The sequence below is a fragment of the Xenopus laevis genome, chromosome 7L (assembly GCF_017654675.1).
Source record: "Xenopus laevis strain J_2021 chromosome 7L, Xenopus_laevis_v10.1, whole genome shotgun sequence".
Classification (NCBI taxonomy): Eukaryota; Metazoa; Chordata; class Amphibia; order Anura; family Pipidae; genus Xenopus; species Xenopus laevis.
In genome coordinates, this window is record NC_054383.1 from 130,625,105 (window position 1) to 130,645,833 (window position 20,729).

The following is a 20,729-nucleotide window of genomic DNA, read 5'->3' on the forward strand; positions in this document are numbered from 1 at the left end:
CGAAAGTGGCTTTGTCAAGAGATCAAGCGTCGGAAATCAAGTGGGGCTTTAAACATCTCATCACGTGATCAGTCCTCTCGCTGTGTCATTGCAATTATGTTGTAGACTGCACTTGTTAGACAAAGTTCATTGTGAGAATCAGATCCACATGCTACTCAGCTGTTGCATTTTGTTCAGAGTTAAATTTGTATCCAGAAATGCCTGGAAACATCATTTCACTTCAATTGCTATTCGCACTGTTAGAAGTGCGCTGAAATAACATTAGTTATATCTCTGTGATCCATAAATGCTAGAGGGACAGTACGTGATTGCTATACATTCACTGCATGGTATTATATCCTAAAGATTGACTGTGTCAATGACTGTGACAACCAGAAGACATTTTAAAACTGTTACATGGAAAATAAGAATGGGTAAGGTACATCATACAAAAACAATGAAAAGCAAAAATTCAATTCAAAAAGTGCGAGAGGCTACTCTCTCACTGTAGTTAACCTGAAAGTAAACACCCCCTTTAAATGAACCTGCTCAAATGCTCAGTGACTAGGCGGCACCTGCGTGGTGGAATGGGAGTTGATGTCAGGCTTCTCCCAGAAAGAACATGAACCTTTTCACACTCTAAAAGAAGGAGGAAATGTAATATCATGTCTGAATTACACAAATGCTGATGCTTTATTGCACAAGTGATTGCAACCAATGAGCAATTCGGCTTGATCAGAATACCGAAGCTGATTAATATTAGCAACTATCTTTGCCAGTTAGTGCCACGGAAAAACAAGAATGTACCATACAATGAATGGAGATTTAACAAATAAAACATGAATTGGATTTGGAAGCATTTGAAGTCCCTAGATGTCCCTCTTTACCTCAATAACCTCGGCTTCTACAACTTGTATTTATTTGTGTATTTCCAAGTAGCTTAAAACAATTATTTATACATGTACTGCATTTAATAAGCCACTATCACATACTAACACATATTAATGTAACCTAATTATTCCTCCACAATGCCTTTCTTAGATAGTTGGTGTTCGCCCAGCTTTATTAAACAGGAGCTGCTCTACACAATAGCAGGATTATCTGTCTTTTCTGCCATAGAAAACAGTTGGGTGTGTTTTTGGCACCTACTGTTGGTGTGGTATTTAGCCCACTGTCACATGATGGAAGGCGTGGTTTTGATTGGCATTGTTTAGCCTCTTCTATTGCTGGTTATTTCCCAATCCTCATACCCTATTTTCTATATAAGCTTTGCTCTTTGTATTGGTTTCATTTGTGTAATTGGGAGAACTATAAGGATGAAGTTTCCACTGGGACTGGTCTCTTTTATCATTGCGTTTGCTGCAGTGGGTAAGTCTCTGGTTTTATATGTAATATGTAGGGGAATAATAACCAACTCTTTATAGAAAAGTATCACTAATTGAAGGCTGTTCTACACAAGGCTCACTCACTGATTGAAGGTTAAGGGCAGAGGCCTGTGGGGAGATTAGTCGCCACGATATTTTAAAAAGCCATTTGTCATTTTGTACCAGCGATTATAAGAGATTTAAACTCGGTGGCCCCCTAGTTTGACCACCAGTTGGGCGGGTTTGGGTTGAAATTTGACCAACTATTGCAGGTTAGGTTTGTGTGTGGCTCAGACTGGGGAAGTGCACTCCACTGCCCCTGAAGATACCCTTTCTTGGAGCAAGAGGCAGGTACAGAGCGGGTACAGGTAGGCCGTGGATCCTACAATGACAACATTTTGCAGGTTAAGGTCGGGTAGACAAATACAAGAGGTCCTCTGCACTCAACCCATTATCAATATATTTAAGACATTGAGAAATGTTGTCGGGTGCGGGTTAAAGGGGCGGTCCACCTTCAAGTTAACCATTAGGGGGTTATTTATTCAACTCTGAATACAAAAATCACGAAAAATTCAGATTTTTTTTTTTTGCTCATAAAAAAAAAGTCTGATTTTTTTTCGGAATTTATTATACCCCGAGGCTAAAAAAAAGTCAGAATCTGAAAATCCGTCAAAACCCGAAAACGGCAAAGCTCCCTTTTCAATATCATGGTTCAGCCAAAATTTTTTCAGATTTTGGTGCCAAAAGTCCAATTGTGGTAGGAAAATCGGACTTATTGGCAGGAGAACCTGACTTTTGGCGGGAAAATACGGATTTTTGCCCGAGCTTTTTCTATGATTAATAAGGTTTAATCGGAAATTCGGAGTTGGTTGGATTTTATTAATACAAATAATGAGATAAATTCGAACTTTGATAAATAACCCCCTTAGTGTGTTATAGAATGGACAATTCTAAACAACTTTTTAAACAACTTATAGTTTTTGAATTATTTGCCTTCCTCTTCTGACTCTTTCCAGATTTCAAATGGGGGTCACTGACCCCATCTAAAAACTAACACTCTGTAAGGCTACACATTTATTGTTATTGCTACTTTTTATTACTCATCTTTCTATTCAGCCCTCTCCTATTCATATTCCAGTCTCTTATTCAAATCAATGTATGGTTGCTAAGGTTAGTTAGATCCTAGCAACCAGATTGCTGAAATTGCAAACTGAAGAGCTGCTGAATAAAAAACTAATTAACTCAAACACCACACATATTAAAACATGAAAACCAATTGCAAATTGTTTCAGAATATCACTCTCAACATCATACTTAATGTTAATGTTTTGCAGGTTAGAATTAGGTGAATAGCCAGGCTAGAACGCTGAAGAAAATAGTATTATTTTGAGTCATTAAACTAATCTGGGCCATTTAGTTTACCGTGAAATTCGCGAAACAGCAAAGTTTGCGAACACATTAAACTCAATGGGCGCCAAAATAATTTTGACACACAACAATTTTTATATGCGCGACTATTTTATCCAAATGCTTTAAAGTCAATGGGCATCCAAATAATTTTGACGCGTGACAATCTTTTTTTTGTCGCAACTGATTTTTGCCGGGTTATTTGCTGATGCCGAAGCACAGAAATTCACCATGAATTCGCGCCTGCTGAATTTATTCGCCCATCACTAATATTAAGCATCAAATCAAGTCTACATCATTCATATTCTATCTAGGATAATAACCCTAAAGCTAATTGAACTGTATTATTGTCCTTTCTAGGGTTCTATTCATAAAACTCATTGCATTATATTAACAGACCTATGTGGACTAAAATTGCACTGCAAAGTATTGCTAACCTAGGTGGGGTTATATGAATTAAGCGTGTTACCCTGTCCAAGTGCCAGACTGAATCCAAACCCTTAGGGGGGTTATTTATCAAAGTCCATATTTATCTCAATATTTTCTGCTACAAACTCCGATCAAATCCGCTGGGTTTTTTTTTAATGCTTATTTATAAAATTTTCCCAATAATTTGCTTTGTGGGAAAACATCTGATTTTCACGATTTTAGATTTTTCATCCGATTTTCATGATTTTTTCAGATTTTCACCCGAAAACTCAGATTTTTGCCCGAAACCCAGCGCACATCAAAATATTATTGGGACTTCTCCCATTGATTTATATGCAACCTTGACAATTCTGAGATGCCGGATTTTCTGATTCGGACTTTTCCATCCTTGGGGTTTAATAAATTCAGAAAATTTTGTGATTTTTTTTAAAAGTCCGATTTTATATATTAAAAAAAAATCACAAATTTTTTGTGATTTTTGCATTCGGAAATTAGTAAATAATCTTCCTTAAGTCACATGACTTTTCTTTACGCAAACAGGGAAATAACAATTTTTTAAGCCCTTTCTTGCCCTAATTTGCATATGCAATTTAGGGAACTGGTTCAGTTTGGAAATCACTAGAACCCTTCATGAAATATCCACGTGAATCCCAAAATAGTGTGCACCTCTATGCCTAGAAACCCTGCAAAAAAATAACACTGCAGGACATGAAGTGAAATTTGTCTGATAAGTTTTAATGAGTTTATAATGAGTGTTCATGTTCTTATTCCTAAACATGTTCTAATATACTTCTCCCTTTTTCTTTCATACATGGCTCAGCTATGCAAGATGATGTTTTTCCCACTGGTGCGTTAATTCCTTTCCATTAAATTGATTTAATAGATCTGTACCTTGGGTAGTACTGCATTAGTCCATGTAAAATTATATCGTATTTATTATTTGCACATTGTGGGGGTTATTTATTAAAATCCAAATGTTAAAATTTTGAAAAATTTTTGTTTTTTTCACTAGAAAACTTGAACTTTTAGAGGAGAAAAAAACTAGAATATTTAAAGATTTTAATTTATATATAGATATATATGTGTGTGTGTGTGCGCTATAAATAGCCCAAATCCAAAAATCTGCCATCTCAGACCTGTCGAGGTCATGTATAAATTAATGAGACAGGCACCTATCTCAATTTGAAGTTTTCATGGTCTACACTGGGTTTAGCCCAAGAATCCAACTTTTTCAGGGTTTTGGTGAAATATTTTAGGCAATTAGGGAAAAAAGCCCGAAAAAATTGAGCAATTTGGGTTTTTGTTTGATTTTATCGAGTTTTTCCGCAATACGATTAAATTGAGTTCCTTTTATTAATAATAAGCTAAAATTGGGCATGGCAGTTTGCTTGTGGTTTCTTTTTAAAAATATGAGATAAATTTAGATTTTACTAAATAACCCCCTGTATCTCTACTTTATGGGAAACTGAAATATAAATTATTAGTTAACCTGTACCCACTGTACAATTCTTTCAGATTCTTCTGAACTTTGGTTGCATACAGAAAATGATAATGCTGCCGGTTTGTACATACGTATACAATTTACTTGTAGTATATAATGCATCTATACCTTGGTTACCATACCATTTGTCTGTATGAAATTATGTTATTTGCCCATAATATTTATAGTTTATCTGTGATTATATGAAAACTGGAATATAAGTTACTATTATTAAACATTACGCTAATGTATTTTTTCTCAAAAACACTTAGGGCAGATTTATCAAAGGTCGAAGTGAAAATTCGAATAAAAAAAAATCAAATTTTGAGCTAATTTTTGTGTACTTTGACTAGGGAATAGTCCAAATTCGATTTGAAAAAAATTAAAAAATTTGTATATCTAAATTTATCATGTACTGTCTCTTTAAAAATTTGACCTAGACTATTCGCCATCTAAAACCTGCCGAATTGCTGTTTTAGTCAATTGGTGGACTTTGATACATCAGTTTTTCTTTTTTTAAAAAAACTTTGAACCGAATTCGTAATTACTTTAATTCGTACGATTCAAATTCAATTGAAAAACAGCCTATTCAATCAAAAACTGACCTATTCAGTCAAAAAAAAAAAACTTAGAATTTTTGATAAATTTCGGTCTTTTTTAATTCGAAAGTTCAAAAAAAATTCCCATTACTTCAAAATTCGACCCTTGATAAATCTGCCCCTTACTGTGATCACTTCTGATCAGATTGAAGCAAGTTTCATATTTCCTAAAGGAGTCTTGACAAATTACATATGAGAGAATGGGCACCAGAATGTACCACCAAGGTATTGGGACTTTTCCAGTATAATTATTTTTATCTGTTAATTTTTTTCATTTAGAGCCTCTGTTATGTACTGAGTGCAAAGGAGAAACATTCTGCACAGGCACCAGTATAAAATGCGCTAGTGAAGAATATTGTATAAGTTGGTACATTGAAGAAACCAATGGTAAGTTCTTATAGTGCAGACAATGGAAAGACTTAAGTAAAGAATATTTATTATTACAACCTAAGTATTAAAATAACCTGACTGAGTCTAGTTCTTGTCACAGAGTTATCCAATCTTTTGATTTCGCATTATTTCCTGGAATTGGCTCCTGCCATGGATACAATCTTGTCTACACTTGCCATGAATACAATCATTCTTACAATTTTCATGATTACACAGTACATCGTTACACCCCCTGATTTTCCCAATTGCATAGCATAAACATTTTTTTCTTGATTCCTTCTCCAAGATCTGTTCTTCCCAATTCTTCCTCTAGTAAATAACCACCTTCTCTTCCACACAGTTCTTCCTTATGGTTCTTTCTTTTATTTCCCCCTCCAAGGTCTCCAAAAATTTGCTTTGCGGGAAAAATTTAGATTTTCAAAATTTTTTGGTATTTTCCCCCTGAAAACTCCGATTTCTTATGCTTTTTTGCCTGAAACCTTCCGAAAACTTTGGGGAATTGCGCCAAAACCCAGCGCACATGAAAAAATCATTGGGAGTTCTACCATTGACTTATATACAAATTCAACAGGTCTGAGATGCCGGATTTTCTGATTCAGACTTTTCCATCCTTGGGGTTTAATAAGTTCAGAAAAATTTGTGATTTTTTTAAAAGTCCGATTTTATAAAAAAAAAAATTACAAATTTTTCAGGATTTGGAGTTTAGTAAATAACCCCCTTAATCTTCCATGCACAATGCTCCAATTCTCTTTCCTCCACTTCCCCATTGCACGTTGTTCCATGTGTTTATTTACTTTGTTCCCCATAATGATCCCAATAATTCATATTGACAGAAAAATGGGCAGTGTTAGGATTCAACAGAATACAGAATCCACACCAAAATTTGGCCGAATGTATAACTGAAGACAAACCATAATTTGCAATTACAAATGATCAAACTTGCAGAAAAAAATCCGCAAAAAAAAAAAAACAACTTGTGTGACAATTACAAAATAATAATGGTTCAATTTTGGTTTGACGAGGTCTAAACCCAAACCAGATTCTGGGCATCCCTAATAATCATACATGGACCAAACATTTTTACTCATATCAAACACTAATAATGATGACTAATTTTAAGCATTCTATTAAAATGTTTGATGCATTATGTGTACCTGATCATCTATGTGAGATTCCTTACCTGATCCACAAGATTAGGCAGCATGCCAGAAGGAACGATACAGCAATTCAACCCACACTTCCACTTGTCAAAAGTTGATTCTTTAAATACTCAGACTCTCTTAAAGAAAGATTTGGGAAGGGCCCAGGGCCCCCGGCCCAGCAGAAGCTGCTGTCTGAGCCCTTTCAAATCTGACATACTTTATAGGGAAAGATTATAATACTGATATGTTTATGTATTTCGTCTTTAAATTGTTCAAGTACAACCAATCCAGCCAAATCCTTAGTCTTAAAGTGGCCATACATGGGAAGATTAAAGGAGAAGGAAAGGCATTTTTACTTCCGGGTGCTAAAATGTAGGCACCCCCAAGTGATCATATATACTTACTTGACACCCCGGGCCAGATCCCCTATAAGGAGAAAACTGCACCGGTCTTGGGTTCTTCAAGCGAGGACCATGGAGCGATTGTCTTCCGGCTTCTTCTTTCTTCAAATTTCTTGAGGCAGACACAGCGCCGTATTTCTCTTCCGGGTGCCCCGGAATCAGATTGTTTGGCCTGCGGGCCGAATAATTGGATTACACTGAAATCGCCCTATATTTGTTGGGCAAGATCTGCTCATTTGGTGATCTCGCCAAACAAGCGGATCTTATAGTGTATGGCCACCTTTAAAAAAATCTTTTATTAGACACCAGTGGGATCACCTGACTATAGCTGGAGAGGGTGGGAGCTACAACATGGAGCTGGTCACTGCTCCTGTATAACTATAACAAACAAGGGAAAGTTGTGCTCACCGCTAATTTTTAAAACCATTAGGAGGGGTTGCAATGAGGCTGTGACCACAAAATACATATAGACAAATCCAAGAGTCCTCTGCACTCAACCCATTATCAATATATTTAAGACATAGACATTTTGTGCATACTGCTACTAAAAAATGCCTTACCCTTTAAACAAAACAGGGATTGTTTGTCCATATATTGCAATAAATTTAAACTGGCCAACTGTATAATGAAGCAATCGAATTCTTAATGAATCAGATAAAATTGAGCGTAGGACTGGCCAGATATGGGATGACTTTGACGTAGATGTTCAGCTTAAATATATTGCAATATATGGACAAACAATCCCTGTTTTGTTTAAAGGGTAAGGCATTTTTCAGTAGCAGTATGCACAAAATGTCTCTGTCTTAAATATATTGATAATGGGTTGAGTGCAGAGGACTCTTGTATTTTGTCTATATATATATATTATATATATATATATATGAGATGTCTGGTTGTCTGTTTTGTATTCTCCTGAAGAAGGTCCCAGTTACGGATTGAAACGCTGAGTTCAAATAAATTCTTTATTTTACCTGCATAAAACCAGTCCCGTGAGTATCACTATTCTACAAACAAGATATATATATATTCACTTCCTAAAGAAGGCTTGAGTATAGGAGCCAAAACGTTGGAATAAAACCACTGCTTTTTTGCACCTTACTAAGTCCTGTGAGTGCGGTTCATTTCTGTTTATTTATATATCACAATATAACCTGCACCAAGGCGGTTGTTGAATTTTTGTGTGAGTGCTCCAGCTTTACCCAAGTGTGTGTATGTATATATATATAGTTGCAAAAAAGATCAGCACTCACAGGTCTTAAAACTGGACAAAATTTATTTCATAAAATAGCAGCAGACTGACGTTTTGGCTGACTCCTCAGCCTTTCTCAAAGTGCCAAAATTAACTTCAAATGTGTCTTTTAACCACACACTGGCGGGAAAACCACCAGCTATAGCATAACACATGATTAAACTAGTTAATAAACACCAATTAAATATTCAACTAGGTATACTTATATGTGTAAAATGTATCAGTTCTTATTCATCTTTCTCGATAAAAAGACTAGGTTAAAAACAATAACATAATATCAATAATATAACTATCTTAGTGTTACACAGGCTCAGGGAATGTTCTTATATGTTACTAAGTCTACCTGTATCCTACATATGCTGAATTGTCATCAAGAACACCATTTCCGTTAATTATCATGCTCATGTGAAAAATATTGAGTCTAACACAGCGATCTCCTCATATATATATATATATATATATATATATATATATATATATATATATATATATATATATATATATATATATATATCACTATGTGTAATAAGCCCATGACAGCTCATTTTTTAAAAATATGCTCTTGTGCCACGGAATTTCATATTTTATCAGATGATCAATATTTGTTTTCCTATTTTTATACAAAGACGGAAATAAAACAAAGATGCTGATCAGATCGTGTGCACCAATAGAGCAATGTGACTTCTCGGCAAGCATCAATTCCACCGGTGGAAGCATCAAGATGGTCAGCTCTTGTTGTAATTCTGACAACTGTACTCCTCACTTACCCCCATGTAAGTACACTTGTGTGCTAGAATGGATAATGTACCTACTATTTTACGTAAGGATGTTAGAAGTCATTGAGACCCATTGAGGAGTTCTGATTTGTATATTTCATGATTTTTAAGCTGCTAGAGACGATTAGGCAAGAAATTGCACACAAACACCCGGCCTCTCCAATACGTTACGTACGGTGCCTGGGGTATAGGAGGACGGCCCCTCCACGATTACTGAACAAAAAGTAACTTCAGCACACGTAACATGCTCAATGGATTACTCCCGTGTTTAATGTCAATCCAACAAGAACAACGTTTCTTGTTTCGACGCACCTGACGAAGGGGTACGCCCCCGAAACGTTGTTCTTGTTGGATTGACATTAAACACGGGAATAATCCCTTGAGCATGTTACGTGTGCTGGAGTTACTTTTTGTTTATGCTGCTAGAGAGCCAGTTGTTGGCATTTTCTTTAAAACACACACAGAGTATTTGGAGGGTTCAAAGAGAGAGAAATACATTTTCCTGGGATACTGCAGCTCTGGGAGGGCTTTGCTTGGGGAGACGGTTGCTGAGCAAGAATTCCATTCAGGAATAAACTATTTTTTCAGTAGGGAGAGAGTGGCAAGCTAATAATGACATATATCTATATATACTGTACTGTATTTGACTTGCTGTTGTTTGTGGTTTCTTGTGCATAGACCACATCCCGAGAAAGTAAAAATAGCAGCAACAAACCACTCCCCAGATGCGGAGCCAGGACCCTGTAGCTATGCACGCTCTGATATGAAAAATAATAATCAATCTTTATTTCAAAATACAACAAATTAATCAGGTTAAAAACATCTAAAAACAAGTGGCGACTTTACCTATTATTGGTTAAGATCAAGGTCGTGGTGCATGGAAATAACTTTCTCTATATCAAAGACCACATCCCGTGCATTACTGACCAGCACTTCTATGTTTCAATCAGGTCTCACATTCTTATCCTAGATGGTCACTATTTAGTTGTATATTTTATTTTTGCCCCCACCGAATAATTTACTCTTACCCTTCCCCACTAGGGATGTAGCGAACCGCCGCCAATGTGTTCGCGAACGCCGTTCGCGAACACCGGCAAAAAAAGCGAACAGTTCGCGAACTGTTCGCGAACTTCGAACGCTCGATAAAATCGTTCGATCGAACGATCGAAGGGTTTTATTCGTTCGATCGAAGGATTTTCGTTCGAATCGAACGATCGAAGCTATTCGATCGAATGATTTCATTCAATCGAATGCTTATAATCGTTCGAACGAATGGAAATCGTTCGATTTTAGCGATCGAATGGTCGAATGGTCGAATGGTTGAACGAAATTTTACTTCGAATCGAACGCGAACACCAATTGGCGAACGTCGCGCGACGTTCGCGAACATTCGGCGGACGCGAACAGTCGAAGTTCGCGCGAACAAGTTCGCCGCAGAACAGTTCGCTACATCCCTATTCCCCACCTGTAAATTCAGGTTTACCCTTTCCCTCCCCCTTCTGACAAATCAGCACCTTTATCTGCTTTGCCAAATGTGTTAATTCAATAAAAAAATAGATCAGATAATAAGAAACACTTATTCAGAGCTTTCGTAAATCTCCATAGTGATTGTGTTGCATCGAGTACAATAAACTTCCTTACGTTTTAGAGAGTTTCCATGACACGCCTGGATAAAGTGCATTATTCTATTCTTCTTTCAGTCATTAATACATAATGATGTCACTTCCAAGAACACATCCTAGAACAAGATGTCTATTTAAAGCATATGACACAATTCAAGTCCAATGTGACACTATTTAGGTCACTTTTCCTCTTGATCCGGGTACAATATGATCTTTCAGCACGCATCTAAATTTCCCTGGGTCAGGTTTAAAGAGCACCTGTCATCCACACATAAAAAGCTGTACGATGAAACTCCTATGAAAATTAAACATGGAACACAAATTCTTTTTTCATTAAAGAATCCATACCTGTTAGGTGTTTAAATATCTGAGCTGTCAATCATATATTGCCTGCCCCGGAGTCAATTACTTTCACTTTCAGCACTTCGTGGATGTCACTGCCCTCCTCATATTCCCCCTTCCCTCATTACACTCTATAACTGTATAGGGCACTGTGCATGGCCATTAGGCCCCCTATTTTGGTAAAAATATAAGATTTTGTGGTGATACTTGCCTTAAAGGAGATCTAGGCTGATTATTAAATTCTGTTGCTAATTGCACTGGTTTCTGAGCTGCCATGTAGGAATTATGTGTATTAATTACTAATCAGCCTTATATTGTGACATTTCTATTCTATGTGTACTGTATATTGTGAGTGGGTCCCTAAGCTCAGTAAGTGACAGCAGCACAGAGCATGTGCAGTGAATCAGCAGAAAAGAAGATGGGGAGCTACTGGGGCATCTTTGGAGACACAGATCTTTACTGCTAAAGGGCTCTGGTTGCCTTGGGCTGGTACAGAAGCACAAAACATAATGTACAACATTTTTAGCTACTTCTTTAGTTAAGCTTTAGTTCTCCTCATTTTAGTCTCCACAAAATGGCACCTGCCTGCTTGCTGTGATTGTATAATTCAAGACTGAAGGGAAAAAAAGTAAATAATATAAACAGTACAATATACAGTATATAGCAAAAGTTTATATTGCTTAACTAACATGAAAGAAAAGGATTTGGAATTATTTCTTAGGGTGAAAGGCCCCCTTTAATTTCCACCCTTTATTTTCCACCCAGTTACTATTTGCTGTCTTAACCCATTTTCAATGTCTTTAATCTGCCCATATCATAGTTTTATGCAAATGAATCCTGTCCTATAATCACTTATTATCTTATCACAATATATCAGTCCACACAGACATATAATGATGTACATAATAGCAGTGCAAGTCATGCACTGTTTGATCAAGTACTTTCTATTAGCGATAGGCAAATTTGTACCATTTTGCTTCGCCATGAAATTCACGAATTTCCCGCGAAATTCACGGGCGAAAAATTCTCGAAACACAAATTTTGACTCCGTGGTGCTCACTGGTATAACCCGGGCCGGTGCAGTTTTCTGCTGATAGGAGCACCGGCCCGGGGTTTCAGGTAAGTCAATACAATCAATTGGGGGTGCCTAACATTTGTAACCCCCAAGTGCACAAAGCCTTTCCTTCTACTTTAAAGTTTCCACCTGGAAATTAGTGACTGGCATGGTCAGTAAAAAATATGTCTGATACTAATATTATTAATAGGACAGATAGATGAAATACAAAAGTATTCTTTATAGGAAGGGGTAGCAACCCTATCCACCCTTACACCCTTGGTAGGTGTGTAACATTGTCATTCAAAAACACATGTTTTTTAATACTAATACAGTTTCTTTATGTAATGGAAAGTCTATGCAATTGTTTGCAGTACAGATATCACAGGGCAAGACAGAAAACATGGCTTAATATGACTTTTTTGAGGAACAAGGGAAACATCCTGTGGACTATTTAGGTACTAAAATAATACAATGCACAGGAAGTTCATGATTGCAGAAAAAATAATGAATGCCTGTTTTTGCTCAGTGGGACATTTGCTTTGCTTTATATTATTACTCAAAAGTCATGTATTGTCTATAAATAATAAGTCAAATGGCTCGCATAAACTTAATGGGGTTGTTCACCTTCCAACACTTTTTACAGTTCAGTTGGTTTCACACAGTTCACCAGAAATAACGACTTTTTCCAATTACTTTCTATTTTCTATGTGTGACTGTTTTAATATTGAAGTGTAAAGTTTTGTCCACCACCTGTTTACTTACAGGTAAAAAAAATACAGTAGACTTCCCTTGGTCTCTGCTCTGGGCCTCCTGGTGAATTGTAGTTACGCCACTGCCCTGTCCCTTAAGCTATCTAACCCTTTGCTCTGGTTCAGTTTAGCATGGGGGTTGCGTTAGAGTTCTTTTACTTGTCTTTTAGCTGTTCTCTCTGTACACTTTGTCATTGAGAGACCTCATCCTCTGATCTAGCTTTTATTATCACTTGCATGCATCTGATACCTGGACCCTTCTCCCAGCTCCAGGGTTCCCCAGCACCAATAGGTGCACTTGTACATGGTTCAGTAGAAGAGGCAGATCAGTGCTTGTGGGTGCAAGTACTGTAATGCCTTCAATAAACAACGTTTACCCCTATTGTAGAGTGTCCTCCCCTGCAGCTGCACACATAAATGCCTCTTTAAAGAGGCACTAGACAATTTTTTTCATGCTTTAAGAAATGTAATAAAGTGATCTCCTTTCCTTCTTAAAATAACTCTTATATCCTGAATGTCTCAAATGCTAGCCCTCTACTGTAGCCATTATAGCCAACAGGGAATTCAGACCTGTTGTGTGCCTCAACAATAACAGAACAATAATAGATATGCCCTAATTTGTTTTCTCTCTTGTCGAAAGTGCCATCTGACAGTAACCAGCTGCTTGAAATAACATGCCCAACCTGCACAAATTCTGAATTCAATTTCTGTAACAGTGAGGATACAATGCGATGTAGCGGCAAGGAGAGTAGGTGCATTGAGTACTCAAGCTTATCAGGTAACTCCAATAATATTCCCTCTATTGTCTTGATTTGTTTATAGTGTCCTCCAATGTACTTGTAAAGTGTAATCATGTCCCCTCTCAAGCGCCTTTTTTCCAGAGAAAACAACCCCACAACATAGATGTACCGGACAACAGACAAAAAGTGCAAGTGCAAAAATATGCAACTCCTGCAACACAGGTCAGCATAGTGCAGGAGGGACAGGACAAGACAGTGCACACTCAGCAGATGTAATATGTTAAGTAAATAATGCTAAACGTCAGTCATGATGGGGTGTATCATTGTGACATGACAATAGCAAGAACATTGGGAGTAGAATCAGTAAACATTACTGGTATGCATGCCGGAGACCTCTAGTGACCAAACAGAGGTATAACCAAATACTCAATAATTTCTCCAAGGCATGCTAATAAGTAAAAAAATATACTTTATTTACATCAATAGTTAAAAAACATGAGAAATATCCCCTCTAACGCCTGACGCGTTTCACGCTTACCCAGCACTTAGTCATAGGCAGAATCCAACTAGTCTCTTTTGCTCTGTTCCTTAAGTACTAGCACATGTAGTCCCTCCCCTTAATAAAACCAACAAAACACAACCATGTCTTACAATTGCCATATATCATCCAATGGACTACTGGCTTTGTTCAGATACAATGATCTATGTGTTAGATAATCCATGTTACAGGGCATGTACAAAAATATAATTATACAATAAAAAATAATCATATACATATAATTAAATATAACAAGTCACATCAAATATGTAATTGAGGCCTAGTGGCAACCTGGTTTGTAGGTGAAAGATCCAATAAACCTCTCTTTTCTTTAATTTCATCAGGAGGTCTCCCCCTCTGATGTCTTAATTTGTTCTATTCCTTGTATGGAAAAATACTGTAAATTACTGTTATTGCATTCTTGAAAGTGTCTATTGACATTGGTTTTGCTGCTTAGTTTAATGTTACTCACTTGATTGATATGTTCCCTGATACGTTCTTTCAATGATCTAATAGTGCAACCCACGTATTGTTTACCACACTTAGTACAGGTGATAAGGTAAACAATCCCCTTGCTGCAACAATTGATATATTGTTTAATTTTGTATGTAGTTGTAGTCACAGTTGAATTGAATTCTCCAGAGACTTTCAAGTATTTACATGTGACACAACGATTGTGTCCACACTTGTAACAACCACTGTATCTCAAAAAATCCTGTTTGCTATTGTTCTTCTCTTTAAATAGACTCGGAGACAATGAGTCACCAAGGGTATAAGCGCGTCTTGCTACACACCCTATTCCTGGGTCTAATGCCATACAAAAGTCACTATCGGCATATAATATGGGCAGAAACTTTTTCACTGTTTTAACAATTTTTTTATATTGTCTACTATATCGTGTAATAAAGGAGATTTTTTGTCCAAATTCTTTCTTATATGTTTTGTTCTGTGGGGCCAAAAAAGTATCCCTATCAGTGTTTTCGGCTCTAATATAGGCCCTCTGGATTGACCTATTATTATACCCCCTTTCTTTGAATCTATCCCTCATTTCGTCTGTCTTGATTTTATATTCACCTAAAGTAGAGCAGTTTCTGCGCAATCGCAGGAACTGTCCTATTGGGATTCCAGCTATTTGGCTTCTTGGGTGGCATGACTGTGCATGAAGCAAAGTGTTGCCGCTGCATGGTTTCCGATAAATTGTAGTGTGTATGTTATTTGCTTTAATCATCAGTTTAACATCCAAAAATTCTATTTCATCCTTAGAGAATGTGTCTGTAAATCTTAGATTCAATTCATTGGTGTTAATTCCCTCCACAAATTCTCTAAACTTCTGTTCTCCTCCTGTCCAAATGCACAGTAAATCGTCGATATAACGAATATAACATTTTAGATATTGGTTACTGATTGCTATCATGTGGGTTTCCTCCCACCACCCCATGTAGAGGTTGGCGAAGGAGGGAGCAGATTTGGCTCCCATGGCCGTCCCACACTGTTGCAGATAATATTGGCCATTGAACAGGAAGTAGTTATGTTTCAAGAGAAATCCTATAGCTTGTAGGAGAAAACCTTTCAACTCCTCTGTGTATTTACTATATCTATCCAAGTGGTATTTGATAGCCTCCAGTCCCTTATCGTGTGGAATAGAAGAGTAGAGTGAGGCCACATCAAGTGTGGCCCAACTATACTCTCCATGCCACACGATTTGTCCAAGTTTATCAAGTACATCTATAGTATCCCTGACATAGCTCGTCAATCGTAACACCAATGGTTGTAAGTGAGCATCTATCCATTCGGACAGATGCTCATTCAATGAGCCTATTCCAGATACAATTGGCCTACCAATTGGTGGCCTTTGACTTTTGTGTACTTTAGGCAAGTGGTAAAAAGTAGGTATAACAGGAGATCTAGGTATAAGATAATCTTTAATTATATCATTAATCAACTCCTTTGAGTAAGCTAGCTCCACCAATGTCACTAGTTTGTGTAAAAAAATTTTTTTAGTAGGATCCCTTTCCACCAATAAATAAGCTCCTCTTTCTTTAAGTTGCCTCAAGGCCTCGTCCTTATATGTTACAGCATCTAAGACAACTACCATTCCACCCTTATCTGCATTCTTTATAACTATGGAGCTGTCTTCCTGCAGTTCCTTTAGTGCAGTTTATTCTTTAACCGTCAAGTTAGAGGACCATTGAGTGTCTGTATTCTTAAAATGTAACTGCCAAAGTGCTTCTTCCACTCTTGTCTGAAATACGTCCACCAAAGGTCCCCTAAATTGTGTGGGATAGAATTCACTGCGGTTTTTAAATCTAGAGGTATCTATTGTTTCTGGGGGGTTCATAATAGCCAGATCTCTCTCATTCTTTTCCCTTTGTGCAAAATACTTCTTCAATACAATTTTCCTAACAAATTGGTTAACATCCAGCATTGTTTCAAAAATGTCAAAATTCCTACTAGGAGAAAAAGATAATCCCTTAGCTAGAACCTTTAAATGAACAGGAGATAAACCTTTAGATGACAGGTTCATTACTTTCTCGGTGTCTTCTTCCTCAGTACATAGCTTTCTCTGTCTTTGTCCCTTGGTGTCTCTTGTTCTTCCATGGGATTTTTGGTTTTCCATAGGGGTCTGTTTGTCTTGTTCTGTGTCCATTGTCTGTTTTCTGTACTTGTTGTTTCTTCCGTCCCTAAAAAAACTTTTTGGGCTTTTTCAGTCCTGTTAACCTGTGAAGAGACAGGAGAAAAGCCAGCAAAAGAGCCTTCTGAAAGGTCCTCCCCCTCCATACTTGAGAAGCTAACCTTCTTTGGGGTACTTGTATTTTTTAAAATCGATCTTTGTGAATAATTGTGACCCTGTGCATATCTATTCTCTCTCCTCCTTTGTGCCCAGGTATAGACCTGGTCTCTACCATAGTCTGTCATGTCTCTATTAAATTTATTTTTCTTATTCTCCATAATATCTAGTTCAATTTTATTTACCTTTTTCTTAGTATTCTCGTATGTATCAATATATTGTGCGTGGCCTTTAAAGGATTCTAAATCCTTTTCCATCCTTCTCAAATCTAATTTAATTTGTTCATGTGCTTTACTCTTATATTCAATCATAAGTTCCATTAATTTAAATGAGCAATCTGACAATATTTTGTTCCAGCTTGTAAATACCTCATCTTTCTCCACAAAAGAGGGACATTTTTTGATTATTAAGCCTCGTGGTATCATTTGGCTATCAACGTATTTTTCTAGAGAGGCTATATCCCACCACGTATATAGTTCTTTTATTGAGAGACGTTCCAAGTCTCTAAACATTTTGATTAAATTCAAACCATCTTGTGAGGTAGTTTTGCTGGTACAAAATGTGCGATTCGCTTTATCAACCCTCGTAGTGCAATCCAAAAATTCATTTTTTTTCATTTTTTATATATGCTTTATGTGTGTTATATGTGTATACAAATGTGTGTTGTATGTGTTTACAAACACATACAGCAATATAAATTTATAAAATAAACAAATGTGAATATAACTGCTTAATATATCGTGAAAGCAATCTCTACTATTACCCAATTCATCAATTAGACAATGCAAATATATTTCAAGAGACTTTCAGACTCCAAGGTAAAGATATGGGGAAGATATTCGTATCCCATAATATGCACCCCCAAAGTACTCCATTCAATTATATATATAGAGGGGAAGTATTCAAAAACAATGCGAATACTCGTATGATAAGAAGTATTGAGCCAAAAATGTTAGCAATAATTAATAGATATTTTTGTGGTGAACTTGGCTCACCAAATGATTGTTGCGTCCAGGATCTAATCTAGCCCTGGACGTGACGCTTGATGTGAGTCAAAAACTCTCCAGTTAACCATACAGATGACTTGTAAATAAACAGACACTGCTCACCCAAAACATGTAGCACCCGGGTGCTGTTAGGCCCCAGGCGTATGGCTTGAGGGAGGGGATAGATTCCCACCGCTGCAGTATAATGGAGATCAGTGTAATAGATTAAAACATGTAATATGGTCTCACCTTTGTATACACATATAACACACATAAAGCATATATATATAAAAAAAAATTTACATTGATTAATTTGTTTGTCTTTATTAATATGGATGAATTTTTGGATTGCACTACGAGGGTTGATAAAGCGAATCGCACATTTTGTACCAGCATAACTACCTCACAAGATGGTTTGAATTTAATCAAAATGTTTAGAGACTTGGAACGTCTCTCAATAAAAGAACTATATACGTGGTGGGATATAGCCTCTCTAGAAAAATACGTTGATAGCCAAATGATACCACGAGGCTTAAGAATCAAAAAATTTCCCTCTTTTGTGGAGAAAGATGAGGTATTTGTTACAAGCTGGAACAAAATATTGTCAGATTGCTCATTTAAATTAATGGAACTTATGATTGAATATAAGAGTAAAGCACATGAACAAATTAAATTAGATTTGAGATGGATGGAAAAGGATTTAGAATCCTTTAAAGGCCACGCACAATATATTGATACATACGAGAATACTAAGAAAAAGGTAAATAAAATTGAACTAGATATTATGGAGAATAAGAAAAATAAATTTAATAGAGACATGACAGACTATGGTAGAGACCAGGTCTATACCTGGGCACAAAGGAGGAGAGAGAATAGATATGCACAGGGTCACAATTATTCACAAAGATCGATTTTAAAAAATACAAGTACCCCAAAGAAGGTTAGCTTCTCAAGTATGGAGGGGGAGGACCTTTCAGAAGGCTCTTTTGCTGGCTTTTCTCCTGTCTCTTCACAGGTTAACAGGACTGAAAAAGCCCAAAAAGTTTTTTTAGGGACGGAAGAAACAACAAGTACAGAAAACAGACAATGGACACAGAACAAGACAAACAGACCCCTATGGAAAACCAAAAATCCCATGGAAGAACAAGAGACACCAAGGGACAAAGACAGAGAAAGCTATGCATTGAGGAAGAAGACACCGAGAAAGTAATGAACCTGTCATCTAAAGGTTTATCTCCTGTTCATTTAAAGGTTCTAGCTAAGGGATTATCTTTTTCTCCTAGTAGGAACTTTGACATTTTTGAAACAATGCTGGATGTTAACCAATTTGTTAGGAAAATTGTATTGAAGAAGTATTTTGCACAAAGGGAAAAGAATGAGAGAGATCTGGCTATTATGAACCCCCCAGAAACAATAGATACCTCTAGTTTTAAAAACCGCAGTGAATTCTATCCCACACAATTTAGGGGACCTTTGGTGGACGTATTTCAGACAAGAGTGGAAGAAGCACTTTGGCAGTTAGATTTTAAGAATACAGACACTCAATGGTCCTCTAACTTGACGGTTAAAGAAAAAACTCAACTAAAGGAACTGCAGGAAGACAGCTCCATAGTTATAAAGAATGCAGATAAGGGTGGAATGGTAGTTGTCTTAGATGCTGTAACATATAAGGACGAGGCTTTGAGGCAACTTAAAGATAGAGGAGCTTATTTATTGTTGGAAAGGGATCCTACTAAAAAAATTTTTTTACACAAACTAGTGACATTGGTGGAGCTAGCTTACTCAAAGGAGTTGATTAATGATATAATTAAAGATTATCTTATACCTAGATCTCCTGTTATACCTACTTTTTACCACTTGCCTAAAGTACACAAAAGTCAAAGGCCACCAATTGGTAGGCCAATTGTATCTGGAATAGGCTCATTGAATGAGCATATGTCCGAATGGATAGATGCTCACTTACAACCATTGGTGTTACGATTGACGAGCTATGTCAGGGATACTACAGATGTACTTGATAAACTTGGACAGATCGCGTGGCATGGAGAGTATAGTTGGGCCACACTTGATGTGGCCTCACTCTACTCTTCTATTCCACACGATAAGGGACTGGAGGCTATCAAATACCACTTGGATAGATATAGTAAATACACAGAGGAGTTGTAAGGTTTTCTCCTACAAGCTATAGGATTTCTCTTGAAACATAACTACTTCCTGTTCAATGGCCAATATTATCTGCAACAGTGTGGGACGGCCATGGGAGCCAAATCTGCTCCCTCCTTCGCCAACCTCTACATGGGGTGGTGGGAGGAAACCCACATGATAGCAATCAGTAACCAATATCTAAAATATTATATTCGTTATATCGACGATTTACTGTGCATTTGGACAGGAGGAGAACAGAAGTTTAGAGAATTTGTGGAGGGAATTAACACCAATGAATTGAATCTAAGATTTACAGACACATTCTCTAAGGATGAAATAGAATTTTTGGATGTTAAACTGATGATTAAAGCAAATAACATACACACTACAATTTATCGGAAACCATGCAGCGGCAACACTTTGCTTCATGCACAGTCATGCCACCCAAGAAGCCAAATAGCTGGAATCCCAATAGGACAGTTCCTGCGATTGCGCAGAAACTGCTCTACTTTAGGTGAATATAAAATCAAGGCAGACGAAATGAGG

At 36.9% G+C, this 20,729-nt stretch overlaps 1 protein-coding gene across 3 annotated transcripts in view; it reads left to right on the top strand.

Moving 5' to 3' along the window:
* The first annotated feature begins 1,263 nt into the window (after positions 1-1,263).
* Positions 1,264-20,729, top strand: part of LOC108697071 (cell wall protein AWA1-like) — a 32,380-nt gene continuing 12,914 nt past the window's right edge. For 2 of the 3 annotated variants that reach the window (XM_041569733.1, XM_041569734.1), the window contains exons 1-6: positions 1,264-1,347; positions 4,000-4,026; positions 4,695-4,739; positions 5,538-5,645; positions 9,067-9,213; positions 13,627-13,764. In XM_041569733.1, coding sequence (XP_041425667.1) covers positions 1,296-1,347; positions 4,000-4,026; positions 4,695-4,739; positions 5,538-5,645; positions 9,067-9,213; positions 13,627-13,764 — 517 coding nt within the window. In that variant the 5' untranslated portion in view covers positions 1,264-1,295. The remainder of the gene's footprint in view (positions 1,348-3,999; positions 4,027-4,694; positions 4,740-5,537; positions 5,646-9,066; positions 9,214-13,626; positions 13,765-20,729) is intronic. The other variant, XM_018226737.2, reaches the window with a different exon arrangement.